The sequence below is a fragment of the Stegodyphus dumicola genome, chromosome 6, assembly GCF_044657685.1.
Source record: "Stegodyphus dumicola isolate Sdum_Otavi_A_Nest chromosome 6, ASM4465768v1".
Lineage (NCBI taxonomy): Eukaryota > Metazoa > Arthropoda > Arachnida > Araneae > Eresidae > Stegodyphus > Stegodyphus dumicola.
Window position 1 is genome coordinate 105,880,221 of NC_140773.1, and position 24,376 is coordinate 105,904,596.

General features: G+C 29.1%; 1 protein-coding gene across 11 annotated transcripts in view; it reads right to left on the reverse strand.

Moving 5' to 3' along the window:
- LOC118200162 (neuroglian-like) overlaps positions 1 to 24,376 on the reverse strand; it is a 449,595-nt gene that overhangs the window by 20,021 nt on the left and 405,198 nt on the right. For all 11 annotated transcript variants that reach the window (XM_085818771.1, XM_085818767.1, XM_085818773.1 and 8 more), the window contains 12 exons: positions 22,369 to 22,500; positions 21,590 to 21,739; positions 21,281 to 21,432; positions 19,739 to 19,859; positions 19,311 to 19,592; positions 17,532 to 17,719; positions 17,040 to 17,219; positions 16,544 to 16,781; positions 14,022 to 14,140; positions 10,708 to 10,894; positions 1,251 to 1,373; positions 626 to 814 (listed from right to left, as the gene is read on the reverse strand). In XM_085818771.1, coding sequence (XP_085674897.1) covers positions 626 to 814; positions 1,251 to 1,373; positions 10,708 to 10,894; positions 14,022 to 14,140; positions 16,544 to 16,781; positions 17,040 to 17,219; positions 17,532 to 17,719; positions 19,311 to 19,592; positions 19,739 to 19,859; positions 21,281 to 21,432; positions 21,590 to 21,739; positions 22,369 to 22,500 — 2,061 coding nt within the window. The remainder of the gene's footprint in view (positions 1 to 625; positions 815 to 1,250; positions 1,374 to 10,707; positions 10,895 to 14,021; positions 14,141 to 16,543; positions 16,782 to 17,039; positions 17,220 to 17,531; positions 17,720 to 19,310; positions 19,593 to 19,738; positions 19,860 to 21,280; positions 21,433 to 21,589; positions 21,740 to 22,368; positions 22,501 to 24,376) is intronic.

Consider the following 24,376-nt stretch of genomic DNA (forward strand, 5'->3'; position numbering starts at 1 on the left):
GTAATAATTCTAATGCCAAAATGTTTTCTTAAGTTAACTGCTAAGTAAGTAAAATTATTATTGTACTAATTTAGTAACATGCACTAGTCTTGTTCTATATATAAAAAAGGCATGTTAGATATTTGTTACTGTGCTAGCCGAGAGATGGCAGTGCCTCTAACTTTACTGTAGCTTGGCAAGTGCATGGTAATTGTGCTGCGTCACTCTTGTCACTTGCCGCCAACTATGTAGCATCAATATCTCTCTTATGTATAAGTAATCTAGTTTAATCTTATAAATAAACACTGATTTATTTATATTTGACGAGTCACCATATATAACATAGAGAATATAATATTTATAAAAAAGAGAAGTACATAAATAAGAGAAAATATGATGCATCAATTAAAAAGAGAAAAAATGCATAAAACTACAAATATCAACTATGATCTGAGTTAAAATAGCACACTGAATAATAATTAATGAAGGCATTAAGGCAACAACATAATATTCATATATTTGCAATCTCTCCAATAATCAACTATGATTTTAACTATTTAAAATGCGCAACACATAAAAAAGTCTTTACAGAATTTAGCTTTTTAGAAATGTTCTCAAAAAGATAAATTTAATAATGTATACTAACGTCTCTCAGCTTGGTCTCCAGTCTGAGTTTCAATGAATAATTTTTCACCTTCTCCATTTTTAGTAGTAGCATAAATTTCTATACGATAGGTAGTCTTTGGTTTCAGTCCAGCTAATTTTGCCCTGGTTTCTCTAGGATCTGTAATCTGAGGTTTTCTTGCTGTTCTGTTGCCCACTTGTGTTCCACTCACTACAAAGAGAAAATAAATACCATACTACAAATTATCATAAAGAATAAAAACACTTTAATTTCCTTTTTAAATCATAGAAAAAGCACAAAAAATTTTCTTTGCAATAAATATAATACATAAGAGCTTTTTATTAAAATTATAAAAGTATTTGTATCAGTTTATGAATTTGTGAAAGCTTTTAAAATTTGTAGACAGTACATGATCATTCATCCTTAGCACTGAAGAACTGGGAATGTAGGAAGATGACAGAATTATTTGACTAAACCAGGCATAATAAGCTGAGATGATGACATGGCTAAAATGGTATCATTTGCATACCAAATTTTTTTTTTTTGTAACAAATATAACAGATTACGACATGGCTAAAATAATATTAGTTCTTTTACAATATACGCTGCAAAGAAGTAATAAGCACACTGATATAAAGGAGCATACCTTCACTGTAATAGATATTGTATCCAGTCAATACCCCATTTGGTTCAGTAGGTCGTTTCCATATTAGGTAAAGGGCACTAGAGCCAAGAGGAATTGCACTAAAATATGAAACAGGTCCAGGTGCTAAAAATAAATAATGAAGTCATTTGTGTTACTCGTGCATTTTCTTTTTTAACAGCAACTCATTTATATGCATGAACCAAATACTGTGGCAGAATGCACTGAAATCAGAATGTAGAAATGATATAAAATATTAAATGACTTATAATATAAGAAGTTACCTTAGATTCTAAATAAAATTTATTTCATTACCTATTATTAGGCAGTAGATTTTAGTATAAACAATAATAGAAAATAAAAGTAAAATTTTCAAAATAAAATATCAGCCTGAAGAGATGGAAAATAGGGCTTACACTATATATAAAAATCAGTAACACATTATAAAGTTAACCTAAGAATTATAATGAAAATTTTATGACACAGAATCCTAAAATTTTATTTCCTTGAATTTCTAAAGGATTCTCTTATACAGTACAAAGTCTGTAATCCGGAATGATCTATAATCCGGACCTCAAAGCCACAAACTTATGCATGCGGGTTTAATGCGCACATCCGCTACACATGCGTGTAAAGCGTTTACCCATGCGCACTTCCGTTAGAAAGTGACAGAGAGGTTATTGAAAACGAAAAAATTTCGATTGACAAGTTAGTCGGTTTCTCGACACAGCAATTACAGGACTTGAACAGTGGAACTTTGTAACTGAACAAGAAATTATGTCTGTTTATAGAATTAAAGAGAAAGTATTAGCACAAAAAACGAAACAACTTAAACAACTTACATTGAAAGAAATGTTTAATAAGGTAAACAAATAAATATTAAGCTTTTTTTTTAAAAAATATTGATAACCTTTAGATCATAATCGTTCTTTATTTCATAAATTATGGTTTCATATTTTTAATTGTATAATTTTTGCATGCCATCTTACCAGATTTAAACTGATGATCTCTAATCCGGAAAATCCCCTAATCTGGAATTGCGGAATTCCCGACGAGTCCGGATTACGGACTTTGTACTGTATAATGAACTATTAGATTTAATAAAATAAAACTAAAAACTTAATTAAAGTTACATAACAAAGAATAACAAAAACATTTACCACTTTAAAAGTCTTGTTTTATAATAAATAAGTGACAGATTCAACAGCCAATTTGCCATATGTAACTTGAAATCATCTTAATTTTTCTCTTTGCAAATTATTTTTAAAAATGCAGAAAAATTGTTAATTAATATTATTTTTCATAGGTCTTCAAATTATACATATATTTTTAGCCATAATCAAAATGACAATAAGAACACTTGTATAACCTTTTACATGATATAAAAGCATAGAATAACCCCAAGAGAAACTACAATAATAATAGTAGAATTCTGATAGTTCTTGACTGTTTAATCCACAAACCCATGTAACTTGCATTGATTTTCGGATGCAAACAAACAAAATTTCAGTTTTAAGAAAATTCAGTCCTGTAATTTTTTTTCTAATACACAAATAAATGTCTCAACAAAAGTACACTATACTCATAAGTTATATTGATTAAAGAAATTAATCTTATTCATCATTAGAATTATATAACTCTCTTTTTCTAATAATCATACATCATAAAAGACAAATTATTTTTCATTGCTTTAATATTAATTTTGATTTTTGCAGTTAACATGAATAAATAATTTATTTATCCACAGCTTTTCAGATGCAGAGTTTCAAATAAACTTTATTTTGTGATGAGTTTGTTTACATTGCCAGCAAACAGAAATTCTTAAATATAGCTTATACACAGTATTTGGGCATTAAAAATTAAAAACACAGTAACAGTGGAATAAAAAGGAGAAGTTTTCTTCTAATAAAACGAACATTTCAATTCTCGCACTTGTAAGCTGCTCATCACATTATTTACGTGCATGGAACCCAACTGCAGATGTAGTGTAGGCATTCAATTTAGGGAAAATTGTGTTGCCAAGATTTTTTCAAACAGTCTATTCATTTATTTATACAGTTTTTCCTCCATTTAACAACATAATGGTTATTTCAACAGTAATTTTGCAGGTGGGTATTCAATTTTTATTTTACATAAATTGTTTTGATGCATTTTTGTAAAAGAATTCTTTCACCCCCCTAAAAAAACTAATATTTGTCCCCCTTGAGTTGATATTTTATTTGTACATAAATAAATTTTAAAAAGAAAATTTTCATTTGGTAAATTTTGATTAAATAATTCCTAAAGTATAGTTTTGTCAGGTATTTATGCACAAAAATCTAAATTTAATATAAAAATTACAAAGAGAAAAATATAAATCCCACTCACAAAAATATGACCTGTAATCTACAAAATTCACTCAAAATAAACTCAAAATTAAAGGCACTTAGAAGTCCTGAAGTGGAGTTTGTGATATCTAATGTATGTAAAATTATGAAAAAAGAAGTTATGAAAACTAAACATTTAAAATTTGCATAGAAGGTTTTACATTTTTAGTTAAAAATAATAATAATATTTTATATATTTTATTTATTTAATAATATAATTAGTAAATTAAATTAAAATTTATAATTTTTAATTTATAAAAATTAATTTATAAAAATTCCTAAATGACCAACTGAATAACGAACAACAGAATATAATGAAAGAAAAATTAAAAAATAATATGAATTCTTAAATATAACTTCCACTGGGGGGGGGGGACTGTAAGGGACTATTAGAAAAGTTCTTATCTTTACTCAAAAGTATAATTTTCCCTTATATATATATATATATATATATATATATAAACTTAGGAGATAATATAATCAATTAATCAATACTGTTTAGGAAATAAATTATATATATATACATTTTTTTTTTCTTTTAATATAGAAAAGTTTATATGATACTATGCTCTGTTACATATTTATTTTGACAAAAGTAACTCGTAACAACTTCACAGTTTCTCTATTTCATTGAAGATGTGTCAAATACACACTGACAGTTAAACAAAGCATTAACTAAACACTTTTTTAATAAGTGGTAAATTAGTCGAAAATTGCATACTAGATGATGCTGTGAAGCTCAATATTATTGTTATTGCTTTTTATTGGTTTGATATCCTAGGAAGTGAGATGTGTATCATTATAAAATGAAAATATACTGGATATGCTCATGTAATGTCCACACTCCAACTTTAAACATAAAATTTATGTAAAAAAAAGTAAGGTGCTCAATGTCAGCACCCCCAAAACTAAAGAATTTCTTACTTTAAAAAATATACTTTTTTTTAACACAGTCTTTTCCTCTTTAGTCAATATCATCTTTAAAGAAATATTATGCATTTGTTTTGTCTTTGGTTGGCACCAGGATGGAAAGCAGAGACTTTTCTTGCATTCTGGTGCAGCTGTTATTCAGTCATAACATCAGCCCAGCAATCCACTCGGCAGACACGACAATAAATGAAGGCAGTCCATACAGGTTTTCACTACACTGGCTTCCAGGAAATACTGTTTTGTAATGAAATTACTTTCCCCTCCTTCCTCCTTGGAGCATTCACATATTTCAAGTTTTCTCTTTTCATTCATAGTATCATTTGGAATTCATGGTAGTTAGCAAGTAGCGTGCTTGAAATGGGAAAATACACAAGCTATACAACAGCTAAACTAAAATTTGTAGAATTTGCACAGGAAAATGGAAAAGGAGCAGTAGCAAGAGTATATAAGGTGGATGAAAAGAGTGTGCGCAATTGGGAGCAAACGGCATGATTAACTAGCGGCAAAGAACATAACAAGATGTGTGTTTCGTGGTTCGAAATGTAAGTTTCCAAACTTAGAAAAAAAAAGTAGTTGCATATGTTCACGATAACCGTGCTCAAGGGTATGCAGCAACATGGTAAATGTGCCAAATAAGAGCGCTTGCTGCAGCACGAAAAGAAGACATGTCTTCATCGCAATTCAAGGCAAGTAAAGGCTGGTTGTGGCAAATGTTGAATGGAATTTGCAATGGACTTTGTTACAGTATGCCTACGGTGACCAGACGTCCTTAATTTCAGAGGACAGTCCTTTATTTGAAGGCTCTGTCCTCTAACTTTATTTATTTCCTGAAATAAGCATATTGTCCTTTATTTTGAGAAATCGTCGCAAAATCAAATTTCTCAAATTGGTTTTCTGCAACTCTAGATCGGAGCACCCGCAACGTATTTTTCTAAATGCCAGCCGAGCCGTATGCTGACAAATATGCAGTCGGGCCGGAGCAATGCTTGCTTCTCGCGTTAGTACCACCACCACATAAGGGACTGCTTAGTTTCTTTAATCTTTGTGTTCATTCTCCTTCTACGGTTTGTGCGCGCGGCACGTCCTTCGTTCAATGTTACCAAAATATTGTATTTTACAGCTTTTAGTTTACTCAACGGTAATCAATTTATGACTTACCCTGGTCCTAGCTCCTAGGTAAGTTTGCTTTGTATTTTCAGTTTTGATATTTCGGTATTATCTAACTAAATTTTATAGAAATCTTGACTTTTACCATTCATGGCGCCTAAAAGAAAGTGCACTTTCAACCAAGCATTGCAGGAAAAATTTCCTTTCATAAAAAAAGGAAAATCGGATAGCGATGTCAGATGCAGTAAATGTTTAGCCACTTTCAACATTGCAAATAGCGGCAGATCAGCAATTAATCAGCATCTTCAAACTTCAAAACACAAAGATGCGGATAGGCAGGCTTCGAAGAGCAAATCTTTAAATGAATTTTTTGTTAATAAAAGAGATAATGACACCCAAAACGCGTTAGCCCTAAAAGAAGCATCATGGTGTTATCATTCAGTTCAACACAATTATTCATTTAGATCTAGTGACTGCTCCTCCAAACTAATTAAGAAGTGTTTCGAAGAAAAATATTTTTGCACAAGGACAAAAACGGAATCAATTATTTGCAATGTCTTCGCCCCATATTCATTTGAAGCGATCAAAAGTTACCTAAGCGAAACAAATTATATCACCATTTATTCTGATTGTTCGAATCATGGCAACACCAAATTATGTACAATTCTCGTCAGATATTTTTTACCCAATTTTGGAGTTAGAGTAAAAGTTTTGAATATAAAACAGCTTCCCGGTGAAAATTCCGATATTTTGACAAATTGTATCAATGAATCACTGGAGAAATTTGGGGCCACCAAGAAATTGGTATCCTTGCGCGTGGATAATACAAATGTTAATTTTGGTGGTTCTCAAAGAAGAGGAAAAAACAATGTTTTATACAAAATGCAACAATCGAGCAAAAATAAATTGATTGGGGTTAATTGTGCAGCCCACATATTCAATAATTGCATCAGCACTGCGTTCGATTGCCTTCCGATAGATATTGAAGTGGTATTGGTAAAAATTTACTCATTTCTATATTTACACAATACGAGTAGAAATATTGAAACAATTTTGTGATGAGGCAGAGGTCCAATACAAAAAGCTACTTGGCTACAGTAAAACAAGATGGTTAACTCTTCTGCCAGCACTGGATAGAGTTTTACAACTATTTGAACCCTTAAAGACTTACTTTTTAAATCGGGATAAATGCCCAACAATACTTAAAACTTTTTTCAATGGGGAATTATCAGAGGAATGGTTATTTTTTGTTCATAATCAAGCGTCAATGTTTCATCAATATATTTTGAAGGCTGAAGGTCAAGATATTTCAATGTGTGAAACATCGTTACTTGTTAAGGAATTAAAAACTAAGCTAAATTCAAGAAAAAATGAGAAGTTTGTTCCAATAGTGATAAAGAAAATGTTATCAAAAGTGCAAGATTTGCAATCTACACAGTTTATCTCTGAAGCTTGCACGTTTTATCAAACATGCATTGAATATCTAAGCAATTGGGACATGTGTTTCAATGAAGCAGATGTTTTTTAATGGATCACTTTGCGAGAAGTCCCTGTGTGGTCGAAGGTGGAGGCAAGTTACATTTTCATATCAGAACAATGTTCGGTCGAAATATCCGACGGTGAATTATTTGACGAAATTACCCTCGTAAAAAATTACATTACCAATGAAAAAATTGACGAATGGAGGCAAAACAGCAAATCCTGCCACCTAAGGTGGGTGGAGATATTTAATCACTTTAAAGCGAATCATATTGCCTTCAACAATACTTGTAAACTCATTGAGTTTGCTTTATGTCTACCTGGAACTAATGCTCCCGTCGAAAGAATATTTTCATTAGTAAATAATATGTGGACCAGTGACAAAACCCAATTAAGTGTTAGTACAATTACAAGCCAGCATAGCTGTAAAATTTAACTTTGAAATGAATTGCCTTGAATTTCACTACTTTTTGAAGGGTGAACCGGCACTTTTGCGAAAAATCCACACAACTGGAAAGTATGAGCAATAAATTATTTAATATCCTATATTTACATATTACATTATTTAAAACTCGTTGAACATATTAATGTCTGCTTCTATTGTTTTAATAAACCTTTTGAATTACTAAGTTTTTTTAATTTTTTTTTATCAGGAGGCGTCCATAAATGATCGCAATATTTGGGATAATTTTGACCCTGCCCATCCCCAATCCCCATGTCGCAATTTGTCACACCTTGGAAGACCCCAAATTAACATTTGTGACGTCACACGAACGCACAAACCCCCACCCCTAACACAAAATTATTGAGCACGAATTTAAATTACCATAACCCCCCCTCATGTCACGTTACAAGTGTCCTTTATTTTCTCCGAAAAAATATGGTCACCGTAAGTATGCCAGAACATATTTTTAAAAATAATAATGTGTGCAAGCTATTAAAAGAACCAACATTTATTTAATTTGTGAAAAAGTAAATATTAAAATTTCAAGTGTTGGTTAATTTGTGCTTCTATATTGTGCTCCTATGTGAACTAATATGCACCAAGTGTTGATAACGTAAACGGGGTAATTTATATTATATTACATATGTGGAGGGGATAAAGTGAGTTAGTAAACTTTAGGTATCTATTAGACAGTTTTAAATTTGATACTTTTATTACTTATACCACTTTCTTCCACTTAGAACTTAAATTAATTGCTTGAAATGAAATTTACACCCAAAATTACTCACAAGAAAAAACGTGACATTTGAATGACCCATGTAATGTTCGCACATGCATTTTAGTGATGCAACTTTAGTAAAAAAAGTGCTGACATTACGTGAGTGTATACAGTAATGAATGAACTTATGTCTCTAGTTAAATAAAAGATTAATGTATCAATACAGTTTTAGAGAAACTGAGAAGATTCCACAACAATTCAGGTAGGAAGTATTTTCTGTTTTTATTTAACCTGAATTGTCATATAAAATTTATATTAAAACACCTAGGGAATTACAGGATTAACCCTTTGAAGATAGTGTGCCTTTCTTTAAGATGTTCCCTTGGAATGGATGGGAGTTGAAAGGAATCGTACCACAGGACGAGGGTTTTGCATAACTTCAGGGTTATGCAAAACCCTCGTCGCCTGTTAAGTCCTAATGCCATAATTTTTGGTACCATTTTAGATTATTATTTAAGCTATCATATACATTAAAATTAGCATTTAATAATCCTTTTCGTTTACTTTCCATGGAAACAAATAAATAAATAAATAAATAAAAATATGTTTACTTTGAGAAATTATTTTTTAAAGTGCTATTCAAATTATTCTGAAGTTTTAATTGACAAAATACATTAATAAACTTTAATAAGTACAAAAAAGACTATTTACATGAAGAAATAACAAAATCTTTCACAGAAAGTGGAAAGAAGACACTCAGTGAAGTCAGTTTCTGACAAAATGTCCATATCAGAATCACTAGAAATATCACTAACTCTTTAGAAAATGAAGCATCATTATCATCCATATTAACAATTGGCTCAATTACCCTGAAAATACACCCTTTCCTTAATAAATAATACTTGCTCATTATAATAAATTGAAGTTAAGGCTTTCCATAACACAACGGGAAATACATAGAATAGGTTGGCTGTAAATGGTGACCCAACACAAAGCAGGGTGAATGTTTATATCAGGTGGCAAGTTGAAGAAGTGAACTCTATTTATTTAAATTATGCTTTCCTTGGTCCCCCGCAACAGCTGACTGAGTTAGGCAGAATGTGATCAAACTAAAGGTTATTATCTTAAAACTATGTTCAGTTCAAAAGTACTGAAAACAGGATGCCATCTTGTGGTATTTAAGCACTGCTTCAGCTTTAAATGCACACATGCATCACATTCAGTTCATTCTTCAGAGATTCATGGGTGGTAAACCTGGCTGTGAGAGATGTTCGTAGGAAATGCAGATGTGAGATGCTTGTCTGGAAAGGGTTAAATACATTTTCCGCATAACAATTTTTTTTTCTTTTCTCTCTAACAATTAAATATTATCATTCCAGATGTAAAAGGAAAAGAAAAATAGAATCTGACAGAAAGAAATTTAATTTTTGTTAATCCATAATTATACTTAAAATGAAAACTCAAATGACTCTTTCTTCAAGACCAGAAATAAAATATTAATGCTCATTAAAAAAAATCTTACCAGCTTTACAATCTCTAACTACAGTTAAGTTAAGAAGAGAGAGAGAAGAAAAAATACATAAAAATTTCACAAACATTCTCATAGTTATGATTTATGTAAGAACTTTGGGCTAACTGCCATTGAAACGAAGTCTTCCACTAAAGATTTTCGAATAAAAAGTGTTTTGCTTAAAAAATACTTCAATTTTTTTAAAATTAAATATATTGATAAAATATTTTTATAACAAGTAGGAAATTAATATATTTCCTTACCATTTAAAAATTGATTCTCATATGACTTCAAAAATTAATTTCTCAGTTATAAAGAAATAGATCAAAAATTACTTAAAAGGGATTGTGGCAACTTGCCTATTACAACTTAATGCTGCCAGCCTGGTAACCCATAGCAACCAAAAACAAAGTAATATTTATTCTATTAGCTCAATTTGTAAATCAATAGCAGAGTGATTAATAGGGAAAGATAAATTCAAGATTTTTATTCCATTGTTAGTATTTTTAATAATCTGTCTCAAAAATTGTACTACCATAGGCATAAATAACCTAAGAGAATTAATATCCTCTATTAAGAATTATTTACCTATTAATACTTAAAAAGGAATTATTACCTAATACTATTACGATTTACACATACCAACTAGGAAACGTTTTAAGTGGTAAAAATTTTTACTTGTTGGAAAATACAAAAGAAATCTTAAACGTTGACCTCATAAACACATTTGCTTGTCTTACATAAATGAAAATCTATTGCGTTTTAAATGCAATATATATTTATAAACAAATATGCAAAAATTAAAAATGTCATAAGATACTGCCGTAAAATCATATCTTCCCCAGACAAATAGTTTTAAATGAGAAACTACTCAATGTTACCAAAATACAAGAAAAATATCTTACTTCCTTCTGGCGTCATGAATTCAATTACATCAGATGGTGGGCCATTATACATATCATTAAAGGCTAGAACTCGAACTAAGTTGCGAGAATGTGGGCGGAATATAGTTACTAAAGACTGAGTAACATTTGCCTTCACAACTTGCTCTCGAAGTCTTTCTTCACCTTCATCTACTGTCCACGTTTGAATCTAAAATATCATACAAATAAATATTTCATTATTTGACATCAAAGATACATAACATATTTCAGAAAGAAAAGTTTTCTTATTATTTAAATGAATTTTCTTTCATATAAAACTATTACATCATAATAATAATGATAATAATACACAGTACAATATTGAAAATTCTCTCTTTTTATAGCAGACAAACTAATATTTTTCCCTTACTAAATTAATCTGTATTAATTGATGATATACCTCCACAATTAATTTCTGCCAGACTGTTTTTATTTAAAATATTTCGGTTCAGTATTAATCAAACAATATGCTTGCGTCATAAGATGCCTTTTATACCATTGCTGAACTAATTACAAACACTTTGCTGAACATATGCATGGCAATATCTATTTTGAGAATACTGCTAAAAAAATTGTTTTTTCATGCATTTAATATAACTGATATTCAAATCTTTATCTTGTTTTTGATTCTGGATTTTTTTAAAATCTCAAACAAAAGTTTATAATATAAGATTTTATCTACACACACATTTTCAGAAGATTGCATTACTGCATTTGTTATAGCATATATGTAAGATAAGGGATAGAAAAAAATAGTACTGTTTATTTCAGGAGCACATATATACACTATGTGTCAAACAGTGCTGTGTAGTCATCTTGGATGGACCATTGTGTTTTCATGTTCTACTTAAAATAACGGCAGTTTTAAAAAGAACCATTTTAAAACAAAATTTAGAAGAAACAGGGGAAAAAAATAATGAAAAAGCAGGCTATATATGAGTTGTGGTAAAACATGGCTTGTGCATTTCGAAAGATTTGAAAAGATTCAGGGGAAAAAAAAAGTTTTACAGTGTTTTAAATGTTTAAATAAGTAAAAATATTTTCTACGAGGCATGGTTTCTTTTTCCTTACCAACTGCACTGGAAAGAATAATCACTGTGCTTTCAGAGTGCACACTGCTTTTTTTCCAAATATGCTGTTATCTTTCCACCCACAACTAAGATTACTAATTTACAACAGAAAGAAGGAACAATTCTATACAAAAGGAACTGAATTTTTATATTCATGTGTGCTGCATATGCAAGTAAAATGTGACAAACTAAAAAGTATTATGGGGTCTACAGATCTTTAAACTAGCCCTGAAATGAAAGGAAGTAAGAGAATGTTGGGATATATCTGTACTGCAGCAACAATGCTGTATATATGATTAAGGTTAAAAAAGAGATTTTAAGAATCAGAGAGTGACATGTATGACTATATAAATGAATACTACATATTAATATTATTCTATGAATAAAAAAAAGACAACTATCAAAAAAGGATATAACAATTTTTTTTTCATTCTAAAATTAATTAATATATTATAATAATGATTATTAATAATTCCATTTTGAGGCTTTAAGTAAATGCTGGGTTCCCCTATGCATTAAAACCAGTTTATGTCAATGGTTTCTAGATACAATATGATCATTAATGAAAAGTTTACACAGCAAGGTACCATTACTGACAATAGAAAACTCGGTGGAAGAAAATTATATTAAAAGTTTCTATCAATGCTAGTTTTAAGCAAATCATAGCAAGTTAAGGAATGAAGTATTTTCTAACATATGCAATAATCTATCCCATTCCTTTTACTAAAACACATATTTAATTCACTACCTTCCAATATTATAAAATCATTATTAATACGGCACAAACTGTATTAGTGATTTTTCTAGTTCCAATTATTCCAGTGATAAGTGCTCACTGCATCTTTTATAATTGCTCATAACATTATCTGAAGGAAAAATATCTTTGCACAAATTTACCTGATAAAATTGAAAATACGTTTCACATTTTAAATTGCCAAATGGCATTTTTAACATGTTGTTTTTACCAGATACACTATCTACTACATTCCTGAAACAATATACAACACATTTCAGTGTATTACAAACATTTATTATTAATGTTTTTATACTTACATGTATCGGGTCAGTCCATAAGTCTGTGCGCATTAAGAGTATGCATGGAATTCACTATGACACATTTACTAAAACAATACAATTTTGAACCTGTTGAAACTTGTCATTGCTTGACTAACATATTATTCAGTTCATCACCAACTTTCGTAAATATCGAGCGCATTTTATTACCCATAGAAAATTAATATAGATAATCAGTACAAACATGCTGTGCTACATTTTTATTTTCGTGTGGTGAATCTGCCAGGTTTGCAGCTATAAAAATTAATAGTGTACATGGTGAACACACTATTAGTGTAAGGACTGTCCAGAAATGGTTTAAAAATTTTTAAGTTGGAAAAATAAGCATTGATTATGAACCCCGTTCAGGACATTTTGAACTGTTAGAACCAAATCAAACAATTAATTCAGAAGTTTATAGTGTCATCTAAACTCAGAAATGATCAAAAAACGGCCTTGATTGGTGAATATCAAGAAAGTGTTGTTTCATCATGATAATGCTACACCGCATACGGCTCGAACAACGCTGCAAAAAGTTAATGAATTTAATTGGGAGCTTTTGCCACAACCAGCTTACTCCCCAGATATTGCCTCAAGTGATTTTCACTTATTTCGTGTCTTACAAAATTTTTTACTGGGAAAAAAATTAAATTCTAAACAGGACGTACACAATGAACTTTTCAAGTTTTTTTGCATCAAAACCAAAGTTTTTCTACAGCAATGGCATAAAAAGCTGCTTATAAGATGGCGAGACATTGTAGATAATGGAGAAAAATATATAATTTATTAAATTGTTAAATTGTGTTTTTTTATATTATTTAAAAATTTACCAAAAAATGCTTACGAATTTATGGACTGACCCAATTAAAATGACATATTTTGTCTTCATTTGCATTTTAATATGATACAATAAACATAATAAGTACTTGAAGACTGCAATACCACTTTTCATGAATTAATCTTTGTTAAATTAGGCTTGATTAAAAATTAATTTTATTCAGTGAAAGATTAAATTTCATGAAAATCAAAATGAGAAAAGTATGCATATATTAGTTTGTGCTTAAAAGTCCAAAATGAGTGAAATGATGAATAATCTCAACAAACATAACAGTCAAAATATTGTTTTTAGTGTAAAAAAAAAAAAAAAAAAAAAAAAAAAAAAAAAAAACTTACTTTATAACCCCTGAAATGCCCTCTTACTGATTCAGGAGAAACAGGATCCCAAGAAAACATAGCAGACCTAGCATCTTTCACATACATACGATTAAAATTCTTTGGTGCCTCCAAAGGTACTGAAAAACAGAATTAAAGAAGCTAGATTAAGCTATTAAAGATACTAATAAATTAGAAACTGATGAACAATATAAACTGCTTTAAAACAATAAAATGGAATGTTAATGAATATTAATTACATTGTTGGTGAACAATTAATACAGTGCTGTATATGATGCTCATTTCTATAATACATTTAGCCAGTATATTGCACTAGAAATATTTTTCAATGCATGCAGTCAAAGAACAAAAGGTTTTCAGTTTAAATGTAATTATTCCCTGCATAGACACATGTCACATTCACATTTAATGAGGTGAAACTCATATGTTTACTATTTAAAATTTTCAAAAACAAGTTTCACTTCTTTAGAACAGTACAGTACAAAGCCTGAGTCTAGACGTCCAATTCTGGAATCATCTAAAACTTGTATTTCCAGATCACCAGTAACCTTTTTTTCCTCTTTAAAATATTTTCTTGCAAATTCAATACTTTTTCATAATATTGGAGAGCCTCTAATCTTAGTCACCAGGTGATTCATTATTTATTATTTTTTGCTTTAACAACAGCATCACTACCAACCCACTGTAACTTGACAAATTACTTACCCAGCAAAATGTAAACAATTATTTTTAAATATTAGGAACTGGATACCAAAAAGCATGATAATCTTTTATGTTGACATTATGCTTGGTGATGATTACAGACTTCAGCTAACTCTACTGGGAAGTGTTGAGTATGTCGATGAGGTGAAATTTAACTATGAGATTAAATTTCTTTCCACATGAAAAAAAATAGGTTTTGTAAATGATATTCATAGGCCAAAAGATTACACTTACTGCTGTCTGAATAGCTGATTTGTTTATTTACTTGAACCTAGGCCAGGTGCCAGTGGTGGTGTAGTCGGAGTGGGCAACAAAATTTTTAGAATTTAGGAAGGCATTTGGCAGTAGAATTTAAGAGCTATAGAGACTGCAAAGTTTCTAGCACCTGCTCTAGATAAGCTTTAATTATATGAGGGAATTTATTTATTTGAGACTCAGAAAAAACATATGCATGTGTAGGAAATAGTCATACGTAGTATAATAAATACCTAAACTAATATAATTCAGGCTTAATACTTCATCAGTGTGTGACAGAAGTAGGACAAAATTTAGTGGAACAACATTTCTTTAGCCACCAATATCATGTTATACCACTAATAGTGTATAATAGATGCTAGCTGAGATTTATGATAATAGATACAAATTTGAAGGTTTTAAGATACTGCCAGCAAAAAAAAAAAAAAAAAACAAAAAAAAAAAAAATCATGAAATTTGTGAAGAAACGTGGAGAAGTGGTAATATACAAAATGATGATACAACAAACATTCTTTATCATGATGACAATGCCCCAATCATCAACAAATGGACAGCAAGTTGTTGTAGTAGATTATACAACAGTTGATAGATACAACAGTTGTAGATTATACAAACATTTTGATTGACAGTTTAGTGGGGAGGGGGAGTTTTTGATGTGGCAATTACAGGATTTGAAAAATGAAACTTCGTAAAATTTTTTTTCTTACAAAGTTTCATTTTTTTTGGGGGTGGTGGTGGTGGTAAAATTTGATTCTTTAAACATCATAAAATACTTCCATTATTTCATATTTTTACTTTTATAATTTCTACATGTCATCTTACTTGATTTAAAGCAAACATTTAATAATCGGAAAATACCAAATCTGCAATTGCCGAAATCCTGATGAGATCGGATCTCAGACTTTGTACGATAATGTTCAGTTGATTAAAAGTTAGAAAGTGACTATAGTTAGAAAGCGACTAGATGATATTATTATCAAATTACATGACTGACTAATAACAAAGTCAGGTTGATCATAGGGAAATCTGACAGTTTCTTACTATAGCCAAGATTTTTTTTATATATTTTTTATGAGTAAAAACCAATGATTAAAGAAAGGAAAGTACTGCTGTCAGAAATAAATAAATTCACTAAACGTTTTCTAAAAAAACCACCAATTAATAATGAGTTTAAAAAATCTTTTCCAAAATAATGTAGAGCATGGTATATTATCAAAGTAGATGTAACTTGAAAGGGATTAATTAAAATTGCAGTTAAGAGATCTATAATTTTTTTTGGTCAAAAAGAGATAAACAAATGTCTGAAATTTTTAAAGTAACCTAATAATTTATTTTTTTCTAATATTTTGCATCATGGCTACAACAATGAGATGCAAAATTGCTGTTCTTAAACTAAAACAAATGCTTCCAAGATTTATGGAACATTTAAAAGCATAACATGCAAAAGTGTTAAAAATTGTAATTTTATACTTAAGCAATTTCCTCATATAAAAATTTATCAATTTTACTTTAAAATATGCTTTTTAATTACTTAACAAAATTACATAATTTAAACAGCAAATTACCATCTTCTCCGGAATACCCAATGACTTCAGTAGCTGCAGTATGAGCCTGTCCTTTGCTGTTGTGAGCCTCAACTTTAATCCGGTAGGGTTTAAAAGTTGGTTGGTTTGGTATCATGAAACTGTTTTGCTCCCATTCTGGTATTTCTGCAGTCTCCCACAATGCTCCAGGTATATCTTCTCTTTTCCAGAAAACTTTGTAGAAAAATCCTGGGGCATTTTGTTCAATCATTGGCATTGCCTGAAAATTAGGGAAAAAAAATAATTACAGTGAAAAGTGTCCATTTTTTAACAGACAAGCTATTAATTAAGTTTTTTTTTTTAATTTATGCCTTGCAATGTGAGATGCCAAGATTCCTGAGACTCAGAATTAATCTAAGATTTTTGTAATGTGAAATATAAATAGTCACTCTCTATTTGGAAAGAACTATGTGTAAGAAATTTTCAGAATAAATATATAAATAAAAATGGAACTATAATCAGTTAAAATAATACTCACTGTCCATGAAATCACTAGATTATCCTTTTCAGTTCCTTTCCCAACTACATTATCTGGATTCTTATATGGCACATCTTCAGGTGTCTCACATACTCCAGAAGGTCCACTGGGTTCACTTGGTCCTATTTTATTCCTGGCTATAACTCTAAATGTATAATTGGCCCATGGAGTCATAGAAACCTAAAACAAATTACAACAATAAATGTTTCCTTCTAGAATCTGAGCAAGATGTTTTTTGAAAATTGAAAATAACTATGATAAATATAAAAATAAATGGTGGAAAATTGTTCTAAACTTTTTAACATATTTTCTTTAATATCACTTTAAACATTACTATTTAAAAAAAAAGAAAGGGGGAAACCTAAATGATAAATGGAATATTAATTGGAATTAAAAATCATGCTTATGCATGCATTATTTAAACATAAAATATACTAAAACATTCATATTTAAAAATACAGAAGTAGAAAAAAAACACCAAAGAATTTTTACTTTAAAACGAGTATCAGGAGCGGGAATATTAACAAATGCATCTTCCCATTTATCAGGTGTAAAACTTGTATTATACTGAATAGTGTAGCTCAATATGGGAGCTCTCCGATCTCCAGTAGGTTGCCATACAACTAAAGCTGTAAGTCCATCACACTGAACACCTTGTATTTTTGGAGGATTTGGCGTATCTATTGAAAAAAAAAAAGTATTAATACTTAAAAAAAAAAACCTGTCCTTCAATACATAAAGCAGAGCCCCAACTAACTAGATTACTCCTCCTTTTTTTATTCAAGTTAAATTTTAATTTGTTGTTAATTTGTTTGTTTGTTTAATTGTTTGTTAATTAGCTATACACTTTTAATTTTTAATAATGAATAAGTTTAATAATAATGAGTTTATTATTTTATGTTACTAAAAGGTACTGGTTTAATATAGTAAAAACAAAATCACATAAGCAAATACGTTTACTGCTTTATTCAGTTGCCGTAAAAAAGTTCTTAACGTTTATAGAAATAAAAAAAAGGACTAACTACCATTAAAAAAAGAGAAAGAAATTACCGCATATTTTTATATATAAGTGAAAAAATGTTTGCAAAGTTTTTACTACTGAAGTTAGGGAGTTGGCTTATACTATATGAATTCAAATGAATCAGACATAATTTGGTTACAAAAATGAACTTAGAAGATTAGATAACTAAAAAAATATTTCATATTGATATTCATAACATTCAATATTCATTTGATCTGATTCTAATACACATAAATTGAATATTTTATTACCAACTTTTAAGTCAGAATATTCTAGCAGTTCTTGAAAGTCTCTCGCTGTGAAAGCCAAAGCATTGCTAAAGAAAAATTATAATTTTTAGTTGTAAAAACTAGCAGAAAATGGAGTCTTTTTCTTGCCAAAATGCTAAACAATGCACATATCCAGAGTTTGTGAAAAAGAGAAAACACTGGTGTCAAGACAGCTATGCACTGCAATGATCTCACTCCTATTTTTCAAATAGAAGCTGAAGATAAAGGCTGCGGCTACAAATGCATACTAGGGTGTTGTTAGAATACTGGGAAAGAGAATAATTCTTATTTCTACCATACTTTAAAACTAGACTGTATTAAGATTGTAAGAGTAAAAAAAAACTATTTCTTTACTTCTCTGTTTTTCACAGGATAGGTTAAAAATGTCAGAATTTCTCACAAGTTTCTGGCAGGTACGAAAGTATATGCTAGTAAAGAATACAAGTGACATTACTTTACTTAGTGGTAGTGTATATAAAGTTTTATTGTGTGACTACTTCACTGTTACATAATTTAATGTTGGTAATGTCTTACTTGCAAAGTTCCACTGTTCAAGTCCTGTAATTGCTGTGTTGAGAATACCGACTAACTTGTCAATCGAAATTTTTTTGTTTTCAGTAAACTCTCTGTCACTTTCTTCACTATCAGAAGTGCACATGGGTAAATGCTTTACGTGCATGCGTAAGTTTGTGTCTTTGAGGTCTGGATTATAGTTCATACCGGATAATGGATGTCCGGATTACGGACTTTGTACTGTAATTATATTATATGAATCTTCAGTTTTATATAGCATTAACCACTTTTAATATCTGTTAATTTCTTTTACATCTTAGAAATCAAATCTTATATTTCAATAATGCAAACATGTATAATAGAGATAAAATAACAATAAAAACTATACTTCTCTTTAAACTATAGTCATTAATTCGAATGGAATCTGAATATTAATGTAATTTAATACATATTTAATTACTCATTTACCTTGCACAATAAGTGTTGCAGTTGCTTCATCTTGATCAAGATCTGTTTTTGCTACACAGGTATAAGTACCAGAATCAGATTCAATAGTTTTAGTTATAGTTAGAGAATCATCAGCTGCCTGAACCATGCGAGCATCCATATCAAAATTGATCGGTTGTCCATTGAAAAGCCACAGTATAATGAGTTGCAGACTTGAATCAGCTTCTGCATCACAGCGGAAAGTTGCTGATTTACCAGCAGCAACTTCAAAATTTTCAGGTGGCATGTTTATTTTTGTTTTCTCTGAAATAAAAATTAATTCTTAGTCTAACAAAACAATTTTATGATTTATATCCAATATAAATAATATAAATTGGAGAGTTCCAATACTGAAATGTAATTTTTTGTAACTTCTAGAATTAAAAGAAAGAAAGTAAAAAGAAAAATACTTTTAACTTCAAGCCTTCCTGATGCTTGTATATCACCAAATTTGTTAGTAGCATAACATGTGTATTCTCCTTCATCCTGGGGATGGACATCTGTAATTTCCAAATCTCCATTTTCTTGAACCTGTGACAAAAAAGTTACAAATTTAATAGTTATAGCATTTTACCACAAAATTTGCTTTTCATTTCTTTTATGATAGCATTTACAGTCTTCTAAATAATTAAACAGTTAAGTGACAAGGAAGATTAGGCAAAATTTGCTTTTGAGTAATACCAATATATTTTACTTAAATATAGATGACTTTTAATTGAAGTTTTTCAAAAGAAATTAACTGCCTAATTAGAGCACAGCATCTTGGATCCCTTTCAGTTTACCAAGTTTAATGCATTAAATGCTGATGTCAGTTACTGATAATGGACAGTAAAACATGGAGTATGATTTTATTAGAAATTTTAATTTAAATAGCATGACACTTCAACACTAAAAGAATAAATTTAAGCAGAGAAAAAGGCATAGATGAATGTCTCTTTCCTTAATATTAAAGAATATAATAAAATGTGTAATAAAATACTCTTCACAGTTGTTATTTTACAGTTTTCTAAAGTATGTGAAGCACAGATGGAGATTTCTATCAAATTAGTAACAAAACATGAAATATAGAAAATAAAACGATCAGCAACCAGCAGTCATAATTGTTCAGCCTCACATGGGCAAATGAGCTTTTTGAACATGGCTTCACCAATATAAGTTTTAAAATTGATTGCAATTTTCACAAAGACACAAACATAAGAGTATTTTTTCAAGTTCCTCTACTCCTTATTAAATGCCTCTATTATGCTATAACTGAAGTTTTAAATAGCTTAAAAATGCTAAATAAGCATATTAAATGATTTACATATCAGAATACAAAAATTAAAAAATTTTAACACTGATCATAATGATTAACAACATATATTAATCATCAAATAATACTGCTCAGAGAAATACTTTTTGTTGTGCATATAACTTTAACTTGCTGATCTTTTATTTGTCTCTTCAATTAATTTAGCGGTTTAGCAAAATGTTTAATACATGCAATAATAAATTAAACCCAACAGGAGAAATATGGCATTACTAACATAGAAAAATATCACCTATTTTTTTATCTATTACCTTTAGTAATAGGCAGCACAAAACTAATTTTCATAAATTTTTCCTTCAGTCTCTATATACTTTGAAAAATTTGCCCAATAATTATAGCATAAAAAATGTTAAATACTCTAAAACTTATAGTTAGATTATCCTTTTTTACACATTTAACTATCTAAAGAATCTTCAAGTAATGTGATTTAACCTAGAGGAACTTAAAAAACAAAGTCAACAGCTTTATATGCAAAAAATTCTTATGCCAGAATATTAATGCAATTTCAAGATGTTACAGATAGGTATCACACTGTTTTATGAAAAACACTGTAAAGATGAGTGTTATAATGGATTATAAGAATATAAAAATATACTATTTTACATTCTTAAAATACATGAAACTACACATATATTTAACATACTTGGAAACGATCTCCTTTTAATTCTTGATTTTCTCTTAGCCACTTAATTTTAGGATTGGGTGCTCCAAAAACTCTACAACGAAGAGTAACCATTGATGATACAACAGAACTAGTAACTGGATCTGGCCTTTCAGTAATAGTAGGTGGCAAAGCTGCAAATTTATTAAAGAATTTTAAAAAAATAACTACACAGCATTTATAGTTTAAAAAATAACACTTTTTATTTTTATTTGTAAATAGTATTTTAAAGATATAACATAGGTTTTATTTTCATATTTTACTAAAATAATATATAATATTAATGCTTACCTAAAACATTTAGGTAGAAATCTTTGAAGATGTATCCATGGATATTTGAAGCATTGCACTGAAATACAGCGGTGTCAGATTTTTTAAGACTTTCAATTACAAGTACATTTGCACTTTTGTCCAATCTTCTCCTTGGATTTGGTCTGGCATCTGAAGGATTAAAAAAAAATTAAAGTATCTGAATAATGTAATCAGTGCAAAAGCTAATTACTTAACAGAAATGTACACGCTAAAACATAATTATAAATTGTGATTACAATGAACACCAGAATATTCATGATTCCTGAGATGAAATATAGCACAAAAATTTAACAAACATTACAATTATTCAGGAGACACATAACTAAATACAAAAAGCAACTACTATTTCATTTGAATTAAATAAAATTTAATACATACTATGAAGTTACTTTTCATTAAATACACAAATACACAACTGTTTGATTAAATGATAAAAACTTCCTTTCCATAGAAATTATATTTGCCAGACTAGCGACAAATTTATCAGCAGACAACATAAACCTGGAATCAAACTAAAAATGATACACGATGAACCATATCATTCAACAAATAAGTTATCATTTAATAGTTTCATTCAATTCAGGTCAAAATTAAGGAAAATAAATAATAAACAGATAAAATGAATAAAAGTAATTAGTAGTAAAAGGAAGATAAATTTTATTTTTACTAGCATATTATGCCAAAATAAATAATGACCAAATAGAATTAATATAAAGTAAACAGTAGTTGGAAGAAGATAAACTAAAGAAAAATCATACTTGCTAAAGGAATTCCATTCATAAACCATTCAACTTCAGGAGCAGGTATTCCACCAGAAACACATTCAAAAGAGACAGTTTCATCTTCAGCTCCATTTGTATTATTTGGCACATTTATCCAATATGGTGCAGCTAAAAATTAAACAGTTCATTATAGTTAGATTATCATTTTTTACACATTTAACTATCTAAAGAATCTTCAAGTAATGTGATTTAACCTAGAGCATGTTAAAAACAAAGTCAACAGCTTTATATGCAAAAAATTCTTATGCCAGAATATTAATGCAATTTCAAGATGTTACAGATAGGCATCACACTATTTTATGAAAAATATTGTAAAGATTAGCATTATAAGGGATTGTTAATTTATCTGAATGCTAATTTTATTTCAAGTAAAAGGACACTGATTAGCAAATTCAGAAAACATTTATCAGGTCTCAATGCCCAAGCAGTATATGGTCATGTTTATTTTACTAGCATAAATTTTATAACCACACATTTGTACTAGTGTGCTAGGAGTTAAAATACAGAATACTGCTCTATAAATGAATAAACTAAAAAATACTTGATAAAATGTTTCCAGCACTCGCAGTGCAAAAACCTCAGTCATTTTTTAAATTAATACATTAGGTCTGGTAATAATTAAATAAACAAATAACGACACTTACATATTCAATTATATGAAAAAAAAGAATCACAAGGGAAGAGTACCACTTTTACAAAATGTCATCCAAATTTTGCATAATAAATGGAGATTAGTTGATTATGTTTAAAGTTCATTAAATAATTCTCTTGTGAGATTTTATGACTAAAGCCTGCTCTATACCTCTCTGTGTATGTATTACAGATGAAGAAGCATACTCTAAAGGAGTAACATTTCAACATTATTATTAATTCTTTTAATATCACACCTTTTTTACTTTATTTTACAAGACAATTTATTCATAAATCATCATCAAAAGAAAAGATAACATCATCAAAATATAAACATCGTCAAAAGAAACGCAAGACATGAAATATATTTTATAAGGTATGAAAGAAAAATAAATTACTTTTAAAAATTTTTTTCAATCCCTTACAGCTGTCTTACTATGCATAATTTCTATACATAAATCAACAAATTTACTGCTAACATATAAAAGCAACATATTTTTGGATTGCTGAAAATCAGAATATCTCCTCATGAGAAGTCATGAATTTAGGTGGTGCGAAGGCAAGCACACATCACTAGTTGGAGTATTTACTCAGCCATTGTTTAAATATATTTGCTTTTCAGCAGGATTAGCAATCAACAGAAGATATGTTCATAAACTGCTAACTAAAAGTATTTTCATGCTGACATTAAAAAAAAAAAAAAAAAAAAAAAAAAGGGGGAATTTGTTTAGACAAAATGTTACAAGCTAGTATTTATTTACTGTACCTGATCATGTCTGGAATGATTTTAAAATAAATATTATCTAATTAATTGCACTTACACAAAAAGCTTTAAAATAAATAAAAGAGTATCTCCATGTTTTTAAATTAAGCTGTTATTCTTTCTTGTTTAATTTGTGATCTGTATACAGAATTAGTGAACATGAAATATTTGTCCCCGATCTGAATTTTAAATAACTATGTTTATTGATAGAACATGTCAATCAAAATATGCTTTGGAAAAAAAAAGAGAGAATAGCCTGGAGGTGAATAAAAGATTAAAATTGGAAGTATAAAAATTTCAATACATTAATTATTAAAAATAGGTACAACAACATTCAAATAATTTTCAGCTATCCTTTGAGAAAAATTTGCAGTCGCTATTGATATTGAACTGATATTAAAGCATCATTGATATTGATAATATTTTAAGAATACTCATAATATATCTGAAATTAAAAATCTGCATTTATTTCTAGGATATTATAAGTTCTAATTTATTATTGTAAATCTCATGCTTTTCATAAATTGTTCCCATTTATCAATGTTCATGAATTTAAGTTAAAATACCTACAATTTGTATTATTCATTTTAC